General features: G+C 36.4%; 3 protein-coding genes across 10 annotated transcripts; 2 read left to right on the top strand and 1 right to left on the bottom strand.

Annotated features, from left to right (window-relative positions):
* Positions 1 to 168: 168 nt before the first annotated feature.
* Positions 169 to 9,901, top strand: LOC149651444 (regulation of nuclear pre-mRNA domain-containing protein 1B). 4 transcript variants are annotated; one of them, XM_089848349.1, is made up of 9 exons: positions 169 to 309; positions 376 to 482; positions 748 to 906; positions 972 to 1,101; positions 1,159 to 1,289; positions 1,907 to 2,136; positions 2,255 to 2,381; positions 2,996 to 3,171; positions 9,306 to 9,706. In XM_089848349.1, the coding sequence occupies exons 3-9, from the start codon at positions 756 to 758 to the stop codon at positions 9,453 to 9,455; spliced, it is 1,095 nt and encodes a 364-aa protein (XP_089704475.1). In that variant the 5' UTR covers positions 169 to 309; positions 376 to 482; positions 748 to 755; the 3' UTR covers positions 9,456 to 9,706. The 4 variants fall into 4 exon arrangements, with proteins under 4 accessions (XP_089704475.1, XP_089704474.1, XP_089704472.1 ...); XM_089848347.1 differs by lacking the exon at positions 169 to 309 and having other exon boundaries at positions 387 to 630; positions 9,306 to 9,498; positions 9,688 to 9,901; XM_089848348.1 differs by lacking the exon at positions 169 to 309 and having other exon boundaries at positions 361 to 482.
* LOC149651443 (sodium-coupled neutral amino acid transporter 7-like) lies at positions 9,701 to 14,597 on the bottom strand. 3 transcript variants are annotated; one of them, XM_089848342.1, is made up of 8 exons: positions 14,465 to 14,597; positions 14,066 to 14,266; positions 13,860 to 13,981; positions 13,233 to 13,431; positions 13,041 to 13,173; positions 11,629 to 12,042; positions 10,350 to 10,549; positions 9,701 to 10,271 (listed from the first exon to the last, which is right to left on the bottom strand). In XM_089848342.1, the coding sequence occupies exons 2-8, from the start codon at positions 14,226 to 14,228 to the stop codon at positions 10,084 to 10,086; spliced, it is 1,419 nt and encodes a 472-aa protein (XP_089704468.1). In that variant the 5' UTR covers positions 14,229 to 14,266; positions 14,465 to 14,597; the 3' UTR covers positions 9,701 to 10,083. The 3 variants fall into 3 exon arrangements, with proteins under 3 accessions (XP_089704468.1, XP_089704467.1, XP_089704469.1); XM_089848341.1 differs by lacking the exon at positions 14,465 to 14,597 and having other exon boundaries at positions 14,066 to 14,458; XM_089848343.1 differs by lacking the exons at positions 13,860 to 13,981; positions 14,465 to 14,597 and having other exon boundaries at positions 14,066 to 14,203.
* Positions 14,598 to 14,761: 164 nt separating this feature from the next.
* Positions 14,762 to 18,839, top strand: Cpsf5 (cleavage and polyadenylation specificity factor subunit 5). Of its 3 annotated transcripts, none has more exons than XM_089848356.1 (7): positions 14,762 to 14,919; positions 15,171 to 15,371; positions 16,014 to 16,077; positions 16,175 to 16,264; positions 16,459 to 16,534; positions 17,137 to 17,251; positions 18,425 to 18,839. In XM_089848356.1, the coding sequence occupies exons 1-7, from the start codon at positions 14,762 to 14,764 to the stop codon at positions 18,444 to 18,446; spliced, it is 726 nt and encodes a 241-aa protein (XP_089704482.1). In that variant the 3' UTR covers positions 18,447 to 18,839. The 3 variants fall into 3 exon arrangements, with proteins under 3 accessions (XP_089704482.1, XP_089704481.1, XP_089704483.1); XM_089848355.1 differs by having other exon boundaries at positions 16,175 to 16,267; XM_089848357.1 differs by lacking the exon at positions 18,425 to 18,839 and adding an exon at positions 17,437 to 17,588 and having other exon boundaries at positions 16,175 to 16,267.
* Positions 18,840 to 24,044: the final 5,205 nt, after the last annotated feature.

Genomic DNA, 24,044 nt, shown 5'->3' with positions numbered 1-24,044 from the left:
ACTAATAAATTAATTTATTTGCTTTGTTTTAATTATAAAAACGGTCTGACGTTTAACCGCCAGGTTTCCACCACTAGTGACTTGAGTTGCTCACGATTGGAGACTGGAGAGTACTCCAGTGTCTTAACGAATATTACTCCTCTTCAATGTTAAGCCAACTTAGCCAAGCCCTTAGAAGTGGAGTAATATACAATCAGACCTTGGAGTATTAATATTCTTCATTGGAAGACTTTTGCTTTGAAAATCGAAAAAACCCCCTACAAACTATTTAGCATGATGGATATTAATATAGAAATAGGAAAAAAATAAGTATGACGCTTAAACACTTGTATGAAGCCTACCACACCGAAAAAATACTAAATGGACATTTTACAGTTTTCACTTGCCCAGTTTGTTTGTTTCACGCCCTGATACAAAGTTAACGCAGACGATTTTTCAGTTGTGTGGCCCAGCTAAGGGCCGTCTCCGATCTTTGTTTTAGGGTAATTAACTAATTAAGTTAATTATAATCAAAGTATTAATATAACCTTGAAAGTAAAATTTAAAAGTAAGGTCGTGGTCAACGAATTGAAGCCCTTGAAACGTCCTTACTCGCATTCATTGTGTGAACTGATTCACTGAATCGGCCTGGTAATTTTGGCCACCCAAGGCTTATACATTATTGTTTCAAAGAATTTGGTTCTGTTATGTGTATTGATAAATAAAAAGTTTTCTAAAAGTTAACGTCAATTGAAAATACTTGATTAGAGCTATCAATGTCAGGATTTACTAACAGCGCGTTGGAAAAAAAATTGGCGGAGCTGAACAGTTCCCAGCAAAGCATTCAAACTCTTTCACTATGGTTGATACATCACCGCAAACACGTTAAAGTCATTGTTCAAGTCTGGTTTAAAGAGCTAAAGAAAGGTAAGTAATATAATCGCGAATAACTCTTATTAAATTAATTAAAATTAATTAACATTTATAACCAGTCAAGCCAGCCAATAAACTCGTCTTTATGTACTTGGCTAACGATGTCATTCAAAACAGTAAGAAAAAAGGACCGGAATTCACGCAAGAATTTGCCACTGTTTTGAAAAAGGCATTTGAATGCGTTTCACAGTATGTATTTTCTTCTATTTTATTTATTCTACATTTATTTGACGAATTTCTTTACAGTAAAACTGACGAAAAAACATTCAAAGGTCTTATGAGAGTTTTAAATGTTTGGGAAGAACGCGCTGTGTACGATGCTCCGTTGATTAAAGAATTTAGACAAGCTTTACTGCAAAATAAGCCAAAGGCCAAAGGTAGTTGAGAAACTAGGCCCATGGATAAAGAATGCGCGTGGGGAAATTTGTTTTCACTCTACAGGATAGGCAACTCCCTATCTCGAACGACAGCTTATTCTGTATATACTCTGTTAGAACATCGGTTGTCAGCACGCGTAAACCTAGGTTTCTATGTAATCTAGCCTTGTGCGTGTTGACAAGAGAGGAAAAACTTCAGGATCTTCAGGATTTAAAATATCCGTGAGTTTTTTTAGCTCGAGTGCACGGACCTCTAGGCCTTAGTTTCAAATGCGTGTGAAATTGCCTACAGCCTACTACACGTATTTGAAACTAAGGCCCAGAGGTCCGTGCACTCGAGCTAAAAAACTCGCGGATATTTTAAATCCTGAAGATCCTGAAGTTTTTTGTCTCTTGACAGCACATACAAAGCTACGTTACAAAGAGACCTAGGTTTACGCGTGCTGACAACCGATATTGTAACAGAGTATATACAGAATAAGCTGTCGCTCGAGATAGGGAGTTGCCGATCCTATAGCGTGAAAACAAATTTCCGCACGCGCATTCTTTATCCATGGTAGGCCTATTTTATCCCTAAAATTAGAATCATTACAATTATTTTTAAATTAATTAAATAGAGGAAACGAAGGCTCAACCGGAAGTAAAAGAAATCAAAGTAAAACCGAAAAGTAGTAGTAGCTCTCACAAACGCAGCAAACCTCATGAGGAAAAGTCTTCCAACGAAGATTTATTTGATAAAGTTGCCGGGAAAAAAAAGAAAACTGAAGAAAAAGCGGAAAATAATATTCATCACCAAGCTGAAAAAGATGCTGCGGATAGTAACTCCCCTCCTCGCGATCCTCCTGAAGTAAATTATTAATTAATTCATTAATGTATATATAAAATTATTATAAATAAATAAACGTATGTATTGAAAAATTGCATTGCGCCTTTTTTCTTTCTTTCTTTTCAAATTTAAACTTTAGGCTGAAGAACTAATCAAAGCGCTGCAAGATTTAGAAACATCAGCATCCACCGATGCAACAGTTAGAGAAAAAATAGCCAGTTTGCCTCCTGAAGTCTCTGATTCAACTTTATTAGAGAAAATTGAAGGTTACAACGGGTTAAAATTAAAATTAAATTTAATGTTTAACCCTAATCTAATGTTACTTAAAGGGAGGGTGAAGTAGAAAATCAAGTGATTTTTTTATCGATTCTTCTACTAATTATAAGACCAGTCTGCGTAGTCAAACATTCAGGAAATTCTTCCGAATGATTTTAAAATTCCAATTAGGTTCAGATTTTAAGGATAATTTTAAAGAAGGACCTCCGACCAATCGCGTAACGCCCTGCCTTTTTGTTAACAAAATTCTCGTGGCACGCATGCTCCGTGTCGAATGAAATTTATCACGAGATTTGATAAAATTAAACGCGCGACGTGACAATCGTGGCGCGAGACATGGAGCGTGCCACGAGAATTTTGTTAACAGGAAGGCAGGGCGTTACGCGATTGGTCGGAGGTCCTTCTTTAAAATTATCCTAAAAATCTGAACCTAATTTGAATTTTAAAATCATTCGGAATCGGAAGTATTTCATGAATGTTTCACTATGCATACTGGTCTTATAATTAGTAGGAGAATCGATAAAAAATCAATTGATTTTCTACTTCACCCTCCCTTTAAATCATGTTTTTGTTATTTACTTATTTACTTATTTTTATTTTTAAGATGGTGACTCGGCTGAACGCCTTTCAAAACAAGTTGAGGAAGCTTGTTCGCTACTGGCTAATTATAACGGACGTTTAGATGAGGAATTAGAGGAAAGGAAACTTGTTGGGAGAATGCTGGCTGATTTTATCCAACATCAACGATCTATGCAAGCACTTTCCGAACAAAAACTTGAAGTAAGTAAAGATGGGGGAGGATGAATTTAATCTGAAAGAGATTGATTTGGTGGACACGATAACTGAGGAACTGCTCAGGTCGCGGGGGACGCTAGAAAACGGGGGTGGAATACACGGGAAAAATCGTGGGGGGTGGTCTTTCTAATTCAGGGTTCATACAACTTTTGGAAAACAAATTTCCCTGAGATTTCCAGGTTTTTCCTCACATATTTCCCCTGGGTTTTCAAGAGTTACGAGCCTCCAAAGTTTAGTGTAATGCTATTCCTATGGAGATGGTTGTTTGATTACGTTTTGCTTAATTACTCGGTCCCTGTTTGTCGTAGCCCTAAGTTTTTAGTATGGTTGGATGGGGGACAAATATGACTATAACATACTCAAAGGACATCCCCGTATCTCTAGTAGAAACAGAGTTTTGAGCCTCCAAAGTATAGTCTAATGTTAATCCTATGGAGGGTATGTTTGTTTACGTTTTACTTAATTACTTGGCCCCTGTTTGTCGTAGCCCAAAGTTTTTAGTATGATTGGATGGGGGGCAAATAGGACTATAACATACTCAAAGGGCATCTCCGTATCTCTAGTAGAACCAGAGTTTTGAGCCTCCAAAGTATAGTCTAATGTTAATCCTATGGAGATTGTAAGAATAACGACCTAGATGTCGCTGTAATATTTCTCTGTCAGATACTGGTCAATCGATATTATTTGTAAGACTACTCTCTGGCTAAAGCAACAGGCAGAGAGGGTTTGGACGTTAAGAGTAAAGAACCTAATAAAGTCTCTCAGTTTTCACTTATCTCACAATGTCTTCTATCGGGTAATGTTTAGTAAATAATTAAACTAAACATAAACTACGTTAAGCACACTTGAGGTAACATAGAAACAAAACATGGTGCCAGAATTTTACGTTTTTCACGCGTTCTTCGCTGTTTGAAGAGAGGGAAAGTTGAGCGATAGGCCTTGCACACCTCATTGTGTCCTTAAGCCTTGCCCGCCCAGATCTATAAAAAATGACGGATCACGTAAAATCACCACCGGAGCTTAAAATTCGAACTGGAAATGCCCAGCAGGCATGGCGGGTTTTCAAACAGAGGTTCGAATTATATGAAATGGCTACTGAATCTACGACTGCACGAACTGATAAGCAGAAACTCTCGCTGTTTTTAACTATTGCGGGTCAGGAAGCCATAGATATATACAACTCTTTCACGTTCGCAGCAGCTACGGATCGCACGTATGCTAATGTGATTCAAAAATTCGACGATTATTGTACCCCTAAAGGTAACGAAGCACATGATCGTTATGTTTTCCGTTGTCGCCTACAGAAGGATGGCGAACCGATAGAACAATATGTAGTAGCATTGCGACTTTTAGCCCAGTCGTGTAACTTCGAAACTAAAGAAGACTCGATTGTACGCGACCAAATTCTTGCGGGTATAAAAGACACTCGGGTACGTAAGCAGTTATTGGCCGAAACGGATCTCACGTTTGCCAAAGCTATGGCGATATGTCAAGCCGCGGAAACCCTCAATACACAGTTGAAATCTTTCGACGATAACGGGTTATCAGCAGCAAATCAAGACGTACATGCGATACACGCCAATTACGATAAGAAACGGGGCCGCAAAAAGCAGCAAGCAGCAAAGAATACACAACACCAAGCCCAAGGGAGACCGACTACAACGAGTACAGGAGGACAACCTCAAAGTAAAGGGATGATTAAAAACTGTTTCCGTTGTCTGGGTACCCACGAGAGGCGAAAATGTCCTGCGTTTAATCAGGAGTGTTTACGCTGCCATGGGAGGAACCATTATGCAAAGGCTTGCAAAAGTTCAGCGTCTGGCCAAATACATGATGTACAAGCTGAGGAAGATGAAGATTTCTTCATAGGAGCGGCGGTCGCCGAACAAAACACCGCTACCTCAAATGCATCTTCCAACGATTGGGTTGAACCCCTCACGTTGAACAACAAGACGGTTCAATTCAAACTGGACACAGGTGCTCAAACTAACCTGTTCCCACTTGACATCTTCAACTGTTTAGAACCAAGGCCGGCAATACGTAGCAGTAAGACTAACCTGACTGCGTACGGTGGGTCGAACATACAGTCTTTTGGCTCGTTTGATGCAGAGGTTAACTTTAAAGGCCGCAGGTACCCCGCCAGTTTCGTCTTAGTCTCGGCGAACCTAGTACCAATTTTAGGCCTCAAGTCCTGCGAAGATTTGGGTTTTATTAAACGAGTACACACTGCTGAACTCCCTGCGTACGAAGTACAAGATAACTTTCGGGAAACCATCATAAAAGAATTTCCTACAGTTTTTACGGGGATTGGCTGCCTAAAAACGTCTTGTACTATCCAGCTTGCGAAAGACGCAGTACCCGTCGTTGTTCCCCCCCGTCGAGTTCCCTTTGCACTAAAAGAAGGCCTTATACAAGAACTTAACAGATTAGAGGCCCAAGGGATCATACGCAAAGTAGATGAACCAACCAGCTGGGTGAGTCCCCTTGTTATAATCGAGAAAAAGGTTGTGGCGGACTCCAGTGATGGACATACAAAGAGTAGCACTAACGACGTTCCTAAACTTCGGCTGTGTCTGGACCCGCAGCCTTTAAACCAGAACATACGTAGGGAACATTATCAGATTCCTACTAAAGAGGAAATCGAAGCGGAGTTAGCAGGCGCCAAATATTTTTCGAAGTTGGACGCTGCCTCTGGCTTTTATCAGATCCCGCTAGATGAAAACAGTCAGTTACTGACGACGTTCAACACACCGAATGGGCGCTACTGTTTCACACGTTTGCCTTTTGGAATCTCATCGGCACCTGAAATATTCTACAAGGTGTTCAGTCAAATCTTTGATGGAGTCAAGCAAGCAAGGCCCATCCATGATGACGTTCTAGTATGGGGTAAAACTCGGGACGATCACGATCAACAGTTGCGAGAGGCCCTGAAACGCCTCGCAAAGGCTAATGCTACTCTAAATCCCGCAAAGTGCGTATTCCGTACGACAGAGTTACGGTACATGGGTGAAATCATTTCACAGGCTGGGATGCGACCTGATCCTAGCAAGGTCGAAGCCGTATTAAAAATGCCAACTCCAAGCACGAAGGCCGAAGTCCAACGAGCTTTGGGCCTTGTAAACTATGTCGGTAAATATATACCACAGCTGTCCTCACACACAACGTTTCTTCGCTCGCTACTCAAGTCGGAAACAGACCCACAAAGGCTACCGCAGCATGACGAAGAGTGGCAATACATAAAGGATGCGCTCACAAGTAGTCCTATCCTACAGTTCTACGATCCATCATTACCTGTCAAAATATCAACGGATGCGTCGAACAGTGGACTTGGTTCTGTCTTATTGCAGCAGACCGAAGATAGCGGCTGGAAGCCTGTAGCGTATGCCTCACGAGCGTTGACAGATGCCGAGACGAGGTATGCACAAATAGAGAAAGAGTGCCTCGGTCTCGTTTTTGGATGCCAACGGTTTCACACTTATGTGTACGGCAGAACATTTCGTTTGGAAACCGACCATAAGCCGTTGTTAGCGATGGTAAAGAGGGTTTTGGCTGACGTGCCACCCCGCCTGCAACGCCTTTTCCTCAAACTGGCCAAGTATCATTATACAATGGAGTATAAGCCTGGGAAGGACCTAGTTGTAGCCGACGCTCTATCCAGATCGAGCTTGCCATTAACTCACGGCGACGCTACGCTATGTAAGGAAACATCTGACGAGCTAGAGGTACACGTCAATTCCGTACTCAGGTCCCTGCCAGTTAGTGACGCTATGTTAGAGCTCATCAAGGAAGAGACTAGCAAGGATCCCGTTTTAACGAGGGTTAAAGACCATATCAGAACAGGCTGGAAACCCACGGACCGGGTGACGTCCCCATATGCCACAGTGCACTCAGAGTTAACCGAAGCAGATGGGTTAGTCCTAAAAGGAACCCGCATGGTTATACCGACGTCGCTCCGGGAACGCATGCTGGACATAATCCATGATGGCCATCTGGGAATTGAAAAATGCAGACGCCGCACCAGACAGGCATTGTATTGGCCGAATATCAACGCTGATATTGAGCGTACTTGCAAGAGTTGCTCAACATGCAACAAGTATCAGTATACCCAGCACAAAGAGCCGTTAATCATGCGCCCGCTGCCAATGGACCCGTGGGAACGCGTGGGCACTGATATATTTCATTATCAAGATAAGGACTATCTCGTAGTGATTGATGCCTATTCCAATTACCTGGAAGTAGATGAAATTAAGTCACTTGGAGCCCCAACCGTAATCCATTGCCTAAAGAAGCATTTTGGACGGCACGGCATCCCACGGGAGGTTCTTTCGGATAACGTTCCGTTTGGCTCACAAGAGTACCAGTTATTTTCTCAAGAGTATGGGTTCACGCACACCACCTCTAGTCCCAAATACCCGCAATCAAATGGGTTGGCGGAAAAGGGTGTACAAATTGCCAAACGTTTGCTCAAGAAAGCTGTGGATTCTAAGCAAGACTATGAGTTGGGTCTCTTAAGTTACCGCAACACTCCACAAGCCCATGGCCGATCGCCGGCAGAGCTATTAGTGGGTAGACCCCTTCGCACACGTCTGCCTGAGTACAGGCCCGTTGTTGACAAAAACAACACCAGCGATGGCGTCCTCGTCAAACAGCAACCCAAGTTAACTGGCAACGAACTCCCACATCTCAAAAAAGGGATGCAAGTTCGCATACAAAACCAATTAGGCGTTTGGGATCGCAGAGCCTTAGTCGTAAACGAAACCGCACCGCGATCGTACATAGTAGAAACCGAAGACGGGACAACGTTACGACGTAATCGACGACAGCTCCGCCAGGTGCAGGAGAAAGACTCGTTCACACAGGGTACTGACACGCCAATACGGTTCAATTTCACTGCGCTACCAACGTCGCCAGTCAGGATGTCAGCTACACCTAACCCCCAAAGTCCAACAAGACTTGTTCCTAACGCCACGTCTCCAGCAAGTAGCACAACTGAAATTTTTACACCACCACTGGAAAACGACGCACGAACAAGTTCCGATAAACACGTCTCACCGACACAGATCGAGACTCCAGTTGCAGCTCGACGGTCGACAAGACAAGTCAAGCCAGTAAAGAGGCTAAATCTTTAGTGATAATCTAACATTCCACATGTGATAGTTAAAGGTCTAGTATTAACTAAAAATTCCTAAAAATAAGTAACTCAGCTCAAATAAACATTCAAGTACAAATTACTAATAATACGTGATACAGCTCAATAAACATTAAAGTACAAATTTCTAATAATAGATAGTTAATCAAACAAGACAAAAAAACTATGCTTTAATCTTTAAGAAACAATTTACACTGTATTGCAATGTCCATATAATTTCTAGTTTCAAACCTTTCTAAAGTATAAAGAACATATCTGAGGGAAAAGATGTAAGAATAACGACCTAGATGTCGCTGTAATATTTCTCTGTCAGATACTGGTCAATCGATATTATTTGTAAGACTACTCTCTGGCTAAAGCAACAGGCAGAGAGGGTTTGGACGTTAAGAGTAAAGAACCTAATAAAGTCTCTCAGTTTTCACTTATCTCACAATGTCTTCTATCGGGTAATGTTTAGTAAATAATTAAACTAAACATAAACTACGTTAAGCACACTTGAGGTAACATAGAAACAAAACAGAGATGGTTGTTTGTTTACGTTTTACTTAATTACTCGGCCCCTGTTTGTCGTAGCCCTAAGTTTATAGTATGGTTAGATGGGGGACAAATTGGTCTATAACATACTCAAAGGACATCCCCATATCTCTAGTAGAACCAGAGTTATTAGCCTCCAAAGTATAGTATAATGTTAATCCTATCGGCCCCGGTTTGACGCAAATTTCCCTGAATTTTCCATGAGGTTTTTGTCAACTATTTATTTCCCTGATTTTCCAGGTTTGTATGAACCCTGTAATTGGTTTGACGTTGACCACCCGCCATTTTTCCGAGTATTCCTCCCCCATTTCCTGCGTCCCCCCGGACGTAAGTCGTTCCACAGTTCGCGCAGCGATTTCCCTCAAATTACCCATCATCCATTGCTTGTAAAACTTAAATTTAATGTTAACTAATAATTTAATATTAATATTTACAGGAATACAAAGAAAAACAACAAAAAGTGACGCAAGTTCGAAATGAACTCAAATCTCATTTACAAAATCTACCAGATTTGACGTTATTACCAAACGTAACTGGTGGTTTGGCCCCCCTTCCTTCCGCTGGTGATCTGTTCAGTCTTAAATAATTCAAGAAAAATCATCAATAATGTCATAAAAACAATGTTAAATGTCATAAAAACAATGTTAAATGACATAAAAACAATGTTAAATGTCATAAAAACAATGTTAAATGTCATAAAAACAATGTTAAATGTCATAAAAACAATGTTAAATGTCATAAAAACAATGTTAAATGACATAAAAACAATGTTAAATGACATAAAAACAATGTTAAATGTCATAAAAACAATGTTAAATAAAGAAATTTGGATTTGGAGTGAATGAACTATTTTTATTTTACATTGCAAAAGAAATTTCTGTATCATAAATCATCCAAACATTAATTAAATTAAGATTATTCATGAATTAATTACAATTAAAACAAACAAACAAACCTACATAATTTGAAAAACAATTCATGTATACTTTTAGTTGGTTTTTATTAATAAAATACAGTTAAAATTAAAATTAATTATGCTTCGATCATTTCGTTTCGTTTCACTTCATTTCAGTTTGTAAATTAAATTATTTTAAATATTGCACTTTTAACGATAACGATAACGAGTCTTGTTGAAATTTTCATCAATTTTCCACATTTTAATTAATTACTAAATCAGTCTTAATTAATTAAATTAGGAATCTAGGAGATAATTTTTAAGTACACAATTTAATATCAGTTCCAGAATTTTGCTTGACGTCATCCTGAATCGACTGTGTTATAGTTAAACCAAAAATAAAGAACCCAACTGCGACAAAAACGATTGAAAGACCGGCGCTAAATTTACTAGATTTGTTTAAGAGATAACGATCCGTTTTTAACGTTTCTCTTAATAGACATAAACCTAATTAAAAAGAAGTATTATGATTATTAATTATTATTACGATTAAGTTTAAAAATATTAATTAATTAATTAAATTACCAGGAAAGACAAAAATAAAAATGACAGCTAAACTTCCAAGATATTCAATAACATCTCCGATATTTGGAATTAAGAGGGCTAAAACCAAGCTAGAAAAAAACCAGATTACAGTGATGATAGTGTGACGTTTGCGTTCTGTTAATTTTGCTTGAGGGACTGAGAGATGCTTTAATTGAACGTAAAGATCATCTATAGCCGCTCTATAATAATATTTCATTTAAATTAAATTAATTTAATTTAAATCAATTATTAACTGTTTATTAAAGGAAAATGTCAGGTAACATAACATTATACCAAGAAGTGATACCTAGGGAGAAGGTATAAGATGCCTAACTATTCGCGTCCATAGTCCCAGTCCCCCCTTTCAAAATACAAGGGGGGAATTAACGTAAAAGGAGGAGACCGGGATATTTCGCTACACTCTCCTCAGTCGGAAAATATGACTGTAATTTTCGTCATTCGCGTCGCGCTGACGTGAGTGAGTTTTCAAGAACCAATGAGATATACGCTGGTTGTAATTTAGAGGCGGGGGGGATTAACTCCGGAGCTACTATACGTTTGGACTGGAGATAAAGCTAGATTATAAATGTGGCGAATTTATACCTTCTCCCTAGTTAACTAGATATCCCTTCTTGATTATACCTTAAAAGAACGGCCTTTTTCTAAATATAAAAGGAATTAAATGTCTTATTACAAAATAATTAGTATTTAATTAGTCTTAAAAACTATCAAGGATTACTGCGCCCCCAATTGGTTTAGTGGCGTCTGCTAGCCAGAACCTCTTATCCCTATGGGATTGGCATGGATTGGTTGATTCTCACAGGCAGTTCGGGCTAGCAGACGCCACTAAATAATGGCGAATGGCGCAGAAGTCTTTGATACAGACTTAGAAATAAGGATAATTTTTAAGCTAGTCCTTGGGACCAGTGACCCCCCCCCCCCTAGTGTCCTAAATAATAAACTGGTCTCCGGAGTGGTCCCAGCCTTTGTTCTCCTATAGATTTGCAATTAATAAACTGGTCCTGAGGACCAGTAACCCCCACTTTTTGAATTAAAAAACTAGTCCAAGCAATTAATAAACTGGTTTTGGACCAGTGGACGTGTGCTATTTCTAAGTCTGCCTTGAAAGTTTATAAAACTAATTAAATGCTAATTATCATATTGTAATAAGAGATCATCTACTTTATTTAATATTTTATTATTTTTTTTATTAGAAAAAGGTCGTTGTTTTAAGGAATTATGTTATGTTACCTGAACTTTTCCTATAATAACTTAATACCTTCCGCAGAATTGTAAAATTGGATATGTAGTAAATGTTTTAGCAGCCAGGGCTATAATTCCTACAAGAACTATGGGATCTTTCGCGTCGTACATGTACAAAATATCACTTTGTACATCTGACCCGAATGTTAAATATCCATAAGTAGCTGCGACTGAATAAGTAAAGGCGCAAATCATGATGGCCACAACGATTGTTTTTAAGAAATTCTTGACTCGTTTGTCTTTAAGGCAGGCGTAAACTGGAATGCAACTAACGTGGCATTGATAGCCAAAACAAATAACGGGAACCACCAGAAAGGCGTCAGTCCAGGTACTCGGACTCGTTTTAATTGGACCAGGGGTGTAGGAGCCTTCGTAGTATTTGTAGATGATGACAAATTCAACATACATAACCGCAAGCACCCCTAAATAGCTTTAAAAGATATTAAAAATAATGTTAATTTGTTTAAAAAACATTAAAAACAATGTTAATTTGTTTAAAAAACATTAAAAACAATGTTAATTTGTTTAAAAAACATTAAAAACAATGTTAATTTGTTTAAAAAACATTAAAAACAATGTTAATTTGTTTAAAAAACATTAAAAACAAAGTTAATTTGTTTAAAAAACATTAAAAACAAAGTTAATTTGTTTAAAAAACATTAAAAACAAAGTTAATTTGTTTAAAAAACATTAAAAACAAAGTTAATTTGTTTAAAAAACATTAAAAACAAAGTTAATTTGTTTAAAAAACATTAAAAACAAAGTTAATTTGTTTAAAAAACATTAAAAACAAAGTTAATTTGTTTAAAAAACCTTAAAAACAAAGTTAATTTGTTTAAAAAACCTTAAAAACAAAGTTAATTTGTTTAAAAAACCTTAAAAACAATGTTAATTTGTTTAAAAAACCTTAAAAACAAAGTTATTTGTTTAAAAAACCTTAAAAACAAAGTTAATTTGTTTAAAAAACCTTAAAAACAAAGTTAATTTGTTTAAAAAACATTAAAAACAAAGTTAATTTGTCTAAAAAACATTAAAAAGAAAGATAATTTGTCTAAAAAACATTAAAAACAAAGTTAATTAGTTTAAAAAACATTAAAAACAAAGTTAATTAGTTTAAAAAACATTAAAAACAAAGTTAATTTGTTTAAAAAACATTAAAAACAAAGTTAATTAGTTTAAAAAACATTAAAAACAAAGTTAATTTGTTTAAAAAACATTAAAAACAAAGTTAATTAATTAATTTGTTTAAAAAACATTAAAAACAAAGTTAATTAATTAGTTTGTTTAAAAAACATTAAAAACAATGTTAATTTGTTTAAAAATATTGTGAACTAAGTTAATGTTTTAAACATTAAAAATAGTGTTAAATGGCTTAAAAAACATGAAAAACAAAGTTAATTTGTTTAAGTTAAAAACTTAATATTTTACCTCGACCACTGTAAAAAATCAATTTTTTTTGAGAAACTAAGTGTCAGGATGAAAATACAAATGAAAGGGGTTGTAACATAGCGATTCATGTACCATAGATGGCAAAAATTGCTTCCATACATTGAAGCAAAGACTGTAAAATTACTTGATTAATTGCAATCATTATACTTGGGTCGTTTTTATTTTAATTACCTCTGTCTAATTGATCTCCAATTATGATGATGAAAGTTATGCAAGTACCATAGCAATAAAGAGCAATTACTACAGTACAAACTTTCCAAGCCCCTTTACCACAAACGCTTGCCACTACCTCTTGGTAGGTTTTACTGGAGTGCGTTTTAGAGCAATAAGTTAGTATGATTAAGGCAATAACAACAAAAACTAGAAGAACCTGGGTTTAAAAATAAAGGAATTAAAGAATACCTGAAATAAGTATAAAGTTCAGGTAACATATAAGATTATACCTTAAACGAACGACCTTTTTCTAAATAAAAAATATTAAAATAAAATAAATGAGCTCTTATTGCAAAATAATTAGCATTTAATTAGTCTTAAAAACGCCACTGCTTTAGTGGCGTCTGCTAGCCCGAACCCCTACCCCTCTCTCAGCCTGTGAGAATTCAACCAATACCGTAGGAGTAAGAGGTTCAAGTTAGCAGACGACACTAAAGCAATGGCGGCGCAGTAGTCCCCGTTTTTAAGACTAATTAAACGCTAATTATTTTGTAATTATTTTTTTTTTAATATTTTTCCTTTAATATTTCAAAAAGGGCCATTCTTTTAAGGTATAATATTATGTTATCTAAAATTTTTACAAACAATTTGAACTATGATGGCAACCCAAACGCCTCCAGCTTGACTAAAAGCTTGTGGGAAATCTAATAAACCCGCCCCTAAGGCCGCATTTACAACTAAAAATACTGACGCATACCATGTACTTCCTGTTGACAATGGTATTTAAAAAGAGTACCGCGTGTTACCCTTAATTACGCGGTAATTAAGTTAATTAGAATGCATTGACTTACCATTACTTGAGGAAGATTCGGTTGACGCGAATGCTAGCAGATTTTCAGTATCATTGGTACTAACCATATTACCATCTATTTCTTGTAATTGAGAAGGTGCTGGTGGTATTATAGGTTCACCATCATTTTGGTCGTCGCAATCACAATTAACCGAAGACGACATTTCCAATTCAGGAAGTGAAAAACTTTACCTATAGAAAGCTGTTAAATAATGCCGATAATTTTCCCTTTGTACTTTGAAATACGATTAGAAAATTTAACTAGAGCGGACAAGTATTGGATTGGGCAATGAATAATGAGACCACCGAACAGTCACCGCGCACGTCAAAAAGAAGCGTTTGAAGTTTGATACTACCGGTCACATGGAGATTAAAGGTCCTAAATAAACACACGACTCACCAAAAAGGGGGAAAGTCGTAGGTTGCCGTGGGATTAGCTGTTCTTTGCTTTCCAATGCCCTGAAATAAACCGCAAAATCAAACTGCAGTCCATTTTCACGGCCGACTGATTCTGATTGGCTTCGTTCCCCCGGCCATGTCACGTCACGTGACTTGAAAACAAGATTGGCGCAATACCCTAATAACGATTAGCAGCTAGCATTTAGTATCTATACCATTCTAGGAAGTAACTTGTCTGTGTTGTCTATGGGTTTTAGTTACGTGTGTACAAGTATTTGGTACGCGGTCAGGACAGACGATGAATGCTGTGAAAAAGGAAGAGGACGATAAAATGGCTACTCATACGAGAAGCGCGGGGTGGCCTAAAGGATCGGGACAAAATCAGTTTTCTTCTGGGAAATATATGACTTCAAACAATAATGTCTTATCCTTAACTCTAAGCCGTGGAGTTAATTTGTAAGTTGATATTTCCTTAAATTTAACCTCCTAACACTGTGTGTCAATGTGCAAGGCCAAGGCTTAGCACACCGGTTCAACCATAGGGTAATGGCAGCCCTCTGCCTTCGACTGTATTAAGCTCTATGGGGAAATAACATGGGGTGCCATTAGTCTATTGTCGTTCCGTTTATTGTTGTGTGGCCTTGAAATTTTTTTTTTTTGATTATCGTTGTATAACAATTAAGGTTTTTTATAAATTATTTCTTCAGATATCCACTTACAAATTATACTTTCGGTACCAAAGAAGCTTTGTACGAAAGAGACAGCTCAGTTCCGGCTAGATTTCAACGTATGAGAGATGAATTTGATAAACTAGGAATGAGACGGTCCGTTGAAGGTGTGTTGTTAGTACACGAACACGGTCTTCCTCACGTACTTTTATTACAACTTGGGACTACTTTCTTCAAATTGTAAGTGAAGATTATATTCAAATATCTTATTATTATATTATATTATCATGGATAAAGAATGCGCGTGAGGAAATTTGTTTTCACGCTATAGGATAGGCAACTCCCTATCTCGAACGACAGCTTATTCAACTCCCTATCTCGAACGACAGCTTATTCTGTATATACTCTGTTACAACATCGGTTGTCAGCACGCGCAAAGCTAAGTCTCTATGTAACGTAGCTTTGTACTGCTGTCAAGAGACAAAAAACTTCAGGATTTAATGTATCTGTGAGGTGTTTTAGCTCCAGTGCACGGACCTCTAGGCCTTAGTTTCAAATACGTGTGAAATTGCCTACAGCCTACTACACGTATTTGAAACTAAGGCCTAGAGGTCCGTGCACTCGACCTAAAAAACTCGCGGATATTTTAAATCCTGAAGATCCTGAAGTTTTTTGTCTCTTGACAGCACGTATAAAGCTCCTTTACATAGAGACTTAGCTTTACGCGTGCTGACAACCGATGTTGTAACAGAGTATATACAGAATAAGCTTTCGTTCGAGATAGGGAGTTGCCTATCCTGTAGAGTGAAAACTAATTTCCTCACGCGCATTCTTTATCCATGCTATTATTATATTCAAATATAATATTTGGTATTGTTTTAGACCTGGTGGTGAATTAAATACCGGTGAGGAAGAAGTAGATGGTTTAAAAAGGCTTATGACGGAAGTTTGTAACCATTTTTTATTTATTTATTTATTTATTTATTTATTTAATATTAATTTTAATTATTTATTTTTAATTATATTTCTCGTGATTCTTTTAGATTTTAGGCCGTCAAGATGGAGTTCAACAAGATTGGGTGGTTGAAGATACCGTTGGTAATTGGTGGAGGCCTAATTTTGAACCACCGCAGGTAGTTAGTACATTTTCATTATCTTTTTCTCTCCAAACATTTGTGCCATGCTAATTGCGAGCCAGAATCAAGAAACCTTGTTTGACTCAAAGGAGTTCAGATTGGATCGTATATCATTGCCAAATCCTAAATATTTATAAAAATAATTAATTATAAACCTTTTTAATTAATTATAATCGTTTTTTTGTTTTCAGTATCCTTACGTACCTCCACATATTACAAAACCTAAAGAACACAAGAGACTTTATTTGGTACAGTTACCGGAAAAAGGTCAGTTCAATTGATTTTGGTGGGACTTTTTTGGTTAATTGGCCTTATTCCTGATCAACGCCACCGAGGCGTAGCGGCGACTTTTGGAACTATAATAATACGGTAGCCAATTACAGGTGGCGCTGGAGTTGATGTACTCTGATGGAGATCCGTTATTTTCTATGTTTTGTTGATCTTTCTGAATCATGTGAATAGCCAAGGCTTAACGAGCGATATGGTTTTAAAAGTATTTAAAGTTGATTTTACCTTTCTTATTCTGTCTAATATTATGAAATAAGACTTTCGGAGTAAGTTTTCATTCGATTTTGGTCTATTTGGAGATTATTAGGTTAATAATAATTAGTTAAAACGTGTTTTTTGAAGTTGAAGCGGTAATAATCAAAACATAAAAAATAACAGATCTCCATCAGAGTCCATCGACTCCAGCGCCACCTGTAATTGGCTACTGTATTATTATAGTTCCAAAAGTCGCCGCTACGCCTCGGTGGCGTTGATCAGGAATAAGGCCAATTAATTTATATAATTAATAGTTAATTATACGCGTTAATTAAATTAAGAAAAATACTTAATGAATTTTAATGTTAATATTTTTTATTTTTAAGCATTGTTTGCAGTTCCAAAGAACTACAAATTAGTGGCAGCACCGCTTTTTGAACTTTACGACAATGCTCAAGGATACGGACCCATTATTTCCAGTTTACCACAAGCCCTTAGCAGGTACCTATCAACTTTTATAATAATAATAATAATAATAATCTCCGTTAATGAGAATCTCTTCTCAAATTATATATATATTTATTTGTTTCATTCGTTAACTTAATTTTATCCTTTTCTTTTGTTTTATAATTTATAATTAATTGCAATGCCAATTCTGTCTTTACTTATTTATTAATTAATTACAGAATTGTATAACTTAATTAAATTTAGATCTTAATTAGATTATTGTTAGTTAACATTCATTTTTTATATAATACAATGAAAAAAAGAAAAGAAAAAATGAAATGTTTATATTTATAATATATCTCTGCCAATTTGCCAAGAAATGTCTTTCAGAATTTGTATATATATATATTATATATTTTTTAATGAATATTCGTCAAATGTTTAATTAGATTAATTATAATCAATGTAAGGGCAAGAAGCGATGTCTAGTTTATTAGGGAGAAGGTATAAATTCGCCACATTTATAATCTAGCTTTATCTCCAGTCCAAACGTATAGTAGGTCCGGAGTTAATCCCCGCCTCTAAATTACAACCAGCAATCATCTCATTGGTTCTTGAAAACTCGCGTCAACGCGACGCGAATGACGAAAATTACAGTCATATTTTCCGACTGAGGAGAGTGTAGCGAAATATCCCGGCCTCCTTTTACGTCCCCCCCTTCTATTTTGAAAGGGGGACTGGGACTATGGCGCGCGAATACTTAGGCATCTTATACCTTCTCCCTAATAAACTAGATATCACTTCTTGGTAAGGGTAATGATTCATGAAGTACCCACCATTGTGGTAGTTAAGTTTATGTAAATTATTTTTATATAACTGACAATTAATAGAAACCAATTTTAGAACCAGTATTTTTAATTAATGAAGAATTAATTAAGAAATAATTAATTTAATTACTTCTTTATAAGAAAAGAATTACAGGTTCTAAGGTAAATTTTAGCCTGTAATGTTATTGTTTATTCAGTTAAATTGTGTAAACAATTTTTAATGAAGGGGTTTGATCTCGAAATAATTATGATATTATTATGTAAATTTTACTTAACTATTTTCTTAATCATTTCTTAAGTTGTAATATATAATAATATTTTTTGTTATAGTTTTTAAATATTTTAACGATTGTTTTAATTGTTACAAAACGAGTTTTTTTCGTTAATTGTATTCACGCAGATTCAGCTTCATGTACATGTGAAAAGTTTAAAAAACTTGTGAGAAAAAGATTCCCGAGCTGTTGCATTGCTGTTCAACCATAAATTTGTTGTAACTCTCTCAACTCGGTAAATTTCATTGAAAAAACATTCTGTGAAAAACCAATGATATTTTACAAGTATATGTTTTCATTTATTTACTATTCATATTCAAAAAAAATTAGTTTTTTCAAATTTCAATTGTAGTGTAAAAAAAAGCCAACCAAAATTTGTTTCATCAACCTTTTTCCCCCCTTCATGAAGTAGTTTTGACCTATTTGTTAATTTAGGTCTATTCTCATTGCTGTATTATCTTTTTAAATCAACAATTTCATTACAAATATCACTAATCACCACGCAAAAGATGTTTTAAGGCTAATAAAAGTCTTTTGATATGATTTCTTTGCCTATTTCTTTCCGAGGGACTCGTTAACTAGCGAAAGGTATGGGTTGACTTTAATTGCGCAGAAAGGGTTATTATTTCATTCTCTATTCTTGGATAAACTTGTAGTACCCTAGATAAAGGTGGAGCACCCTTAATAGGCCTATTTTCCATTACTTTTGGTTAAACAGATGGTTGTTACCGTTGGTGTAATGCTCTACTTGATATATTTTATTCACAATTTCAGAACGGTATTTGTTGACTTAAATGCACAGAAAGGGTTATTATTTCATTCTGTATCCTTGGATAAACTTGTATTACCCTAGATAAAGGTGGAGCACCCTTAATAGGCCTATTTTCCATAACTTTTGGCTAAACAGATGGTTGTTAACGTTGGTGTAATGCTCTACTTGATATATTTTATTCACAATTTCAGAACGGTATTTGTTGACTTTAAATGGACAGAAAGGGTTATTATTTCATTCTGTATCCTTGGATAAACTTGTAGTACCCTAGATAAAGGTGGAGCACCCTTAATAGGCCTATTTTCCATAACTTTTGGCTAAAGAGATGGTTGTTACCATTGGTGTAATGCTTTATTTGACGTAATTTTTTCACAATTTGGTAGTACATCTATTATTTACGTATATTAATAATAATTTTAAGTATATTAATAATAATTTTAAGCATTTTAAATGGTTTTTATTAAGTTTTTTAAACGAAAAGCATAATTAAAAATAATTTAGAGCAAAAACGTAGTAACTGGAAGATAAAGTTACGACGTTTTGCTTATCAGAATATTTAACACCATGGAGAACGTAAACTTAGTACCCAGTATGAGTATTGGGAATTTCAATTAAAAAATTAGATACGAGAGCCAATCGTTTGTCAGTTTTGATGAAAAGGTATTAGATATGTTTATTTTATCGAAAAATGATAATTAATTAGTTATTCTTATAAAATTAAATCAAAGAAACGACTTATTCTGCTTTTGAAAAAATACCCGGTATCTAAGTCTAAGCTTCTACTCCAGTTAAAAAGTGTCATTCATCACCATGATGACGTCACGTTTTCAAAGTCAACGTGAATAAGCTCGTTAATTTTCGGTCCTCAAAACTCGATAAAAAATTAATTAAATTGTCGTTTTAATGTTTAATTTTATGAAATTCAAGTCGGAAATAGTTCAGGGATAAAAAATATGCATTTTGAGCTCCTATGCAGCCGTTTAAAGAATTTTACGGGAATTCGAAGAAATGGTCTATCCTGAAGTCCCGGGCAAGTTTTTGAAATTGCTAAGCCTAACGTTCCATCACCTTCGTTCTAAAATTGGGACTCGGTCGGCTTTTTGGCTCGTGCTCCAAAAATCCTGAAAAGCGCGGGAAACCGGTAAACACCGTCTCGAGCCCCCTACTGGGATAATTCTAATTTACCGGTGAGTTACATTTTTTTTTAGATAGTTAGTCCTATTTTTTCCGGAACTATGTCATTAAAATTATTTAGGCAGTCAATAATAAATATTTTTCAATTTAAGAATTTTTTTTTACTTTTTTAATTTTATTATTACGGCCACCAAAATATTCCAAAATTAAAATTTGTTTATTTATTTATTTATTTCCTATACTTTTGGAAAATGATTTCATTGATTCGAAAGGGTAGTGATTTGTTCGCCTTTTAGGTACTAGATAGCGCCCCTTTAAATGTTATGAACAATTTTACGCGGGAAAATTGTTGTGGTCGATAGTTGCTGTCGTAGGAATTAGAAATACCCTTACCCTTTACAACTTTTAAAATTAGCTGATGACTTTAATGTGCTTTAGTTGCTTTAGCCAAGATGTTATGAAACAGGACACCTTTGTAAATAAGATTGAACTTGAAGGTTGATCCAAATAAAAAGCCTTTTATTATTATTATATTAGGCAAGGTATTAGGGTTATTATTAAGCCTATTTTACACATTTCAAACATAACTATAGGTCGTATAAAGTTTTCATGATCATTTCCTCTTCTTTGAGGAAAAAGGTTAATTAATAGTTATTCAACAGATAAATTTGATTGGATAACGACAGTGGAAGGGTCACGTATGGTCACCACCCTAGGGTCAAGTATTTTAAGCGGTCCTACCTAGAGGTTCGCGGAAACCGAGGTTATAACTGAAAAAAGTGTACTTCCGGTTTCTAAAAAACTTTAGTGTGCCATAACGTCAAAACATGGCCCAATGAATGTATTGGTTGGATAATGACGTCGTGGAAGGGCCACGTATGGCCATCACCGATGGACTGGCCACCAACATGGGATCAGAGTGTGTTAAGCGGTCTTACCTAGAGGTTCGCGGAAACCACGGTTATAACTGAAAAGTGTACTTCCGGTTTTTTAAAAACTAAGTGCCATAACGTCAAAACTTGGCCCAACGAATGTGTTGGTTGGATAATGACGTCGTGGAAGGGCCACGTATGGCCATCACCAATGGACTGGCCAACAACGTGGGATCAAGTGTGTTAAGCGGTCCTACCTAGAGGTTCGCGGAAACCGAGATTATAAGTGAAAGTGTACTTCCGGTTTCCAAAAGACTTTAGTGCCATAACGTCAAAACTTGGCCCAATGAATGTGTTGGTTGGATAATGACGTCGTGGAAGGGCCACGCATGGCCATCACCGATGGACTGGCCAGCAACGTGGGATCAAGTGTGTTAAGCGGTCCTACCTAGAGGTTCGCGGAAACCGAGGTTATAAGTGAAAAGTGTACTTCCGGTTTCCGAAAGACTTTAGTGCCATAACGTCAAAACTTGGCCCAATGAATGTGTTGGTTGGATAATGACGTCGTGGAAGGGCCACGTATGGCCATCACCGATGGACTGGCCAGCAACGTGGGATCAAGTGTTCGCGTTGTCATCTGAACATTTAATGAACTTTTCATCGTCATTTTCATGGTGAAGTCAGTTGGTAAGTCATTTTCACCTTTTCTTTGCTTGTTTGTTTATTTCCTTTCGTGACGTCTCATACGATAGTGCATGTATGTACACAAACCTTTAGTCTGAGAGCCGTAGGGCTATGGGAGTTTTAGAGTTTAGGCGCGATCAGAGATGGACTTCTCGGTCAAGTAGATATCCATTTCTGATATTCATATTTTTTGAGCTCACAAAGTGTTGTGTTGACTTGATTTTACTTGTACCCGTAACTTTAACGCGGTCATCATTGTAAATATTTGAATGGGGGGGGGCTTGTTACTATTATTATACATAGTGTGTAGACAAGTGTTGCCAGGGATTTGTGAGTGCAATTCAACCGCAATGTACAACATACTGTAAAGCACAGTCAAAGTTAAGGAACGGGCGGGAGAAGAATAACTTTCTCTAGCCCCCTTTTGTGCGCAGTCTCTATTGAATGCGTTTTTTTAGCTTTTAGTAGTAGTAGTTCACATTGACGTATTTAGTTCTTTCACCATGTTTTATACATTCGGATGATTCGTAATCCCATATTTATCCCATTTTGGTCCTGTTTAAGAACGGCCTACTATTGGCCTACCGCTTTGGGATTTCTTGGATGCTTGATTATCCATAATAAAAATATGGGATGGGGTCCACAACGGGTGGGCCAAAGAGGGAAATGGCGCGGAAATATAGAGCAACGACGCGTAACCATGAAAACCTCCCTCACGTCTCCCTACTGTTGCCCGACGTAATTTTGATGCTTTAGGAGTTTAGAATTTTTTTTCATTTCTCTTGGCTTCCTTTACTCGTATCCACGTTTTCGCTTCGTGAAGATCAAGCTAAAATCGTAATACTTCTTAAAAATTCGAGAGTTTTTGGGAGAATTAATATTTTGTACACACAATATCCTGGAAAACCTGTGAATATCTGGACATTATTGTAGATTATACTTTGTCTATATAGGGGCTTCCCGTACACATAGCCCATGGGCTTAATGGCTTATTTGGTGCCCTGAAAGAAAAAGGGAGAGAAAAAAACTTGATGATCGTTGGGTAGAATTTTTTGTGCCCTTTGGGAGAAAGCCCTCTCCCTTAATGAAGTCGCTCTCTAGCTGCTCCGTTCTGCCTTTTTTGAGTCCTTCTCTTTATCCCTCCGCTCTTGTAGTTAGCTACCCCAGTTTTTTGCCCATTGCAACGATCTAGCTTTCTTTCAGTACCAACCATACTATACCTTGACGTCTTTTCATACTTCCTCCTCATTTTAGTTCCTAATTTGTACTGGCGTTCAACTACAAACTCAAAAGTGCCCCACCTCATATTTAGGGAGAGTAACTAACAAGTTACTCAAAGCTTCCTTATTATTTCAAGTCGAAAAGTGGTGGTGTTAGGTGTTTCACTGTAATTTTGGAATTTATGAGCCGTAATTAATTAATTTTATTCGATTGCAAGTTATGATTCTTTTGCTGTGAAATAATTTACTATACAGTTAAATAATTAAAAAACGTCATTGTATTTGAAAATATATCTAAATTATTACTATTTCTTCTTCTGTAAATTTTGCTAGAGATAGCTTTGATTTAATTTTATAATATGTATACCTTTTTTTCCTCTGTTTAATTTCCATCTATGTTGTTAAAATACCGTACATTTTAGTATCGCCTAAAGACTAAACGATATATATACACTAGGACTGGAGTTTATTAGCTAAGGCCTGTTGCATTTTTCCTACCCCCCATATCTCACCGACGTACGAAACGTTTGTATATCCACACGAAAAAAATAATTCCATTGGGAAAGCGGGGGATACTAAGTTCCCGCCATCGCTCTAGTGCTCCAGTAGGGTTTCGGGACACGATTCTATTTTGCTACAGGCGCTGCTAATAGAGAGGTCAAGCATTTGCCACAATGTTTGAATAAATATGATTGGGAAAACTTCATTAATACAATTTTTTCGCTAACTTATAGACCATTCCATCAATTCCAGAAGAGATGTAAACACAACAGGGGTGGGGACGCCTAGTTAATTTAATTAATGGAACGGTCTATTACATTTGCAAGGGGAACTCATTAGCGTAATCTTGGTTTAAATTCAAAATTACTTAACCTCTCTAATGACTACACATAGAATCGACTCAAAAGGGAAGGTTTTTCTAATGAAGTAAACGTTCATCTATCACTATACCCTTCTACCCACGTGCTTTTTTTTGCTCGCGCGTTTTTTTCCCCGCTTTTTTTCTTTTTTTCTAACTAGTTACCCTTATATGAGGTAAAAGGCGAGAAGGGAGAACTCCAGGTAG

The sequence above is a fragment of the Phalangium opilio genome, unplaced genomic scaffold (genome assembly GCF_054372755.1).
Source record: "Phalangium opilio isolate 3A_F unplaced genomic scaffold, DU_Popi_V2 ptg000082l_1, whole genome shotgun sequence".
Taxonomy (NCBI): domain Eukaryota; kingdom Metazoa; phylum Arthropoda; class Arachnida; order Opiliones; family Phalangiidae; genus Phalangium; species Phalangium opilio.
Note: the sequence above shows the minus strand (reverse complement) of the source record. Positions and strands in the feature narration are given on the sequence as shown.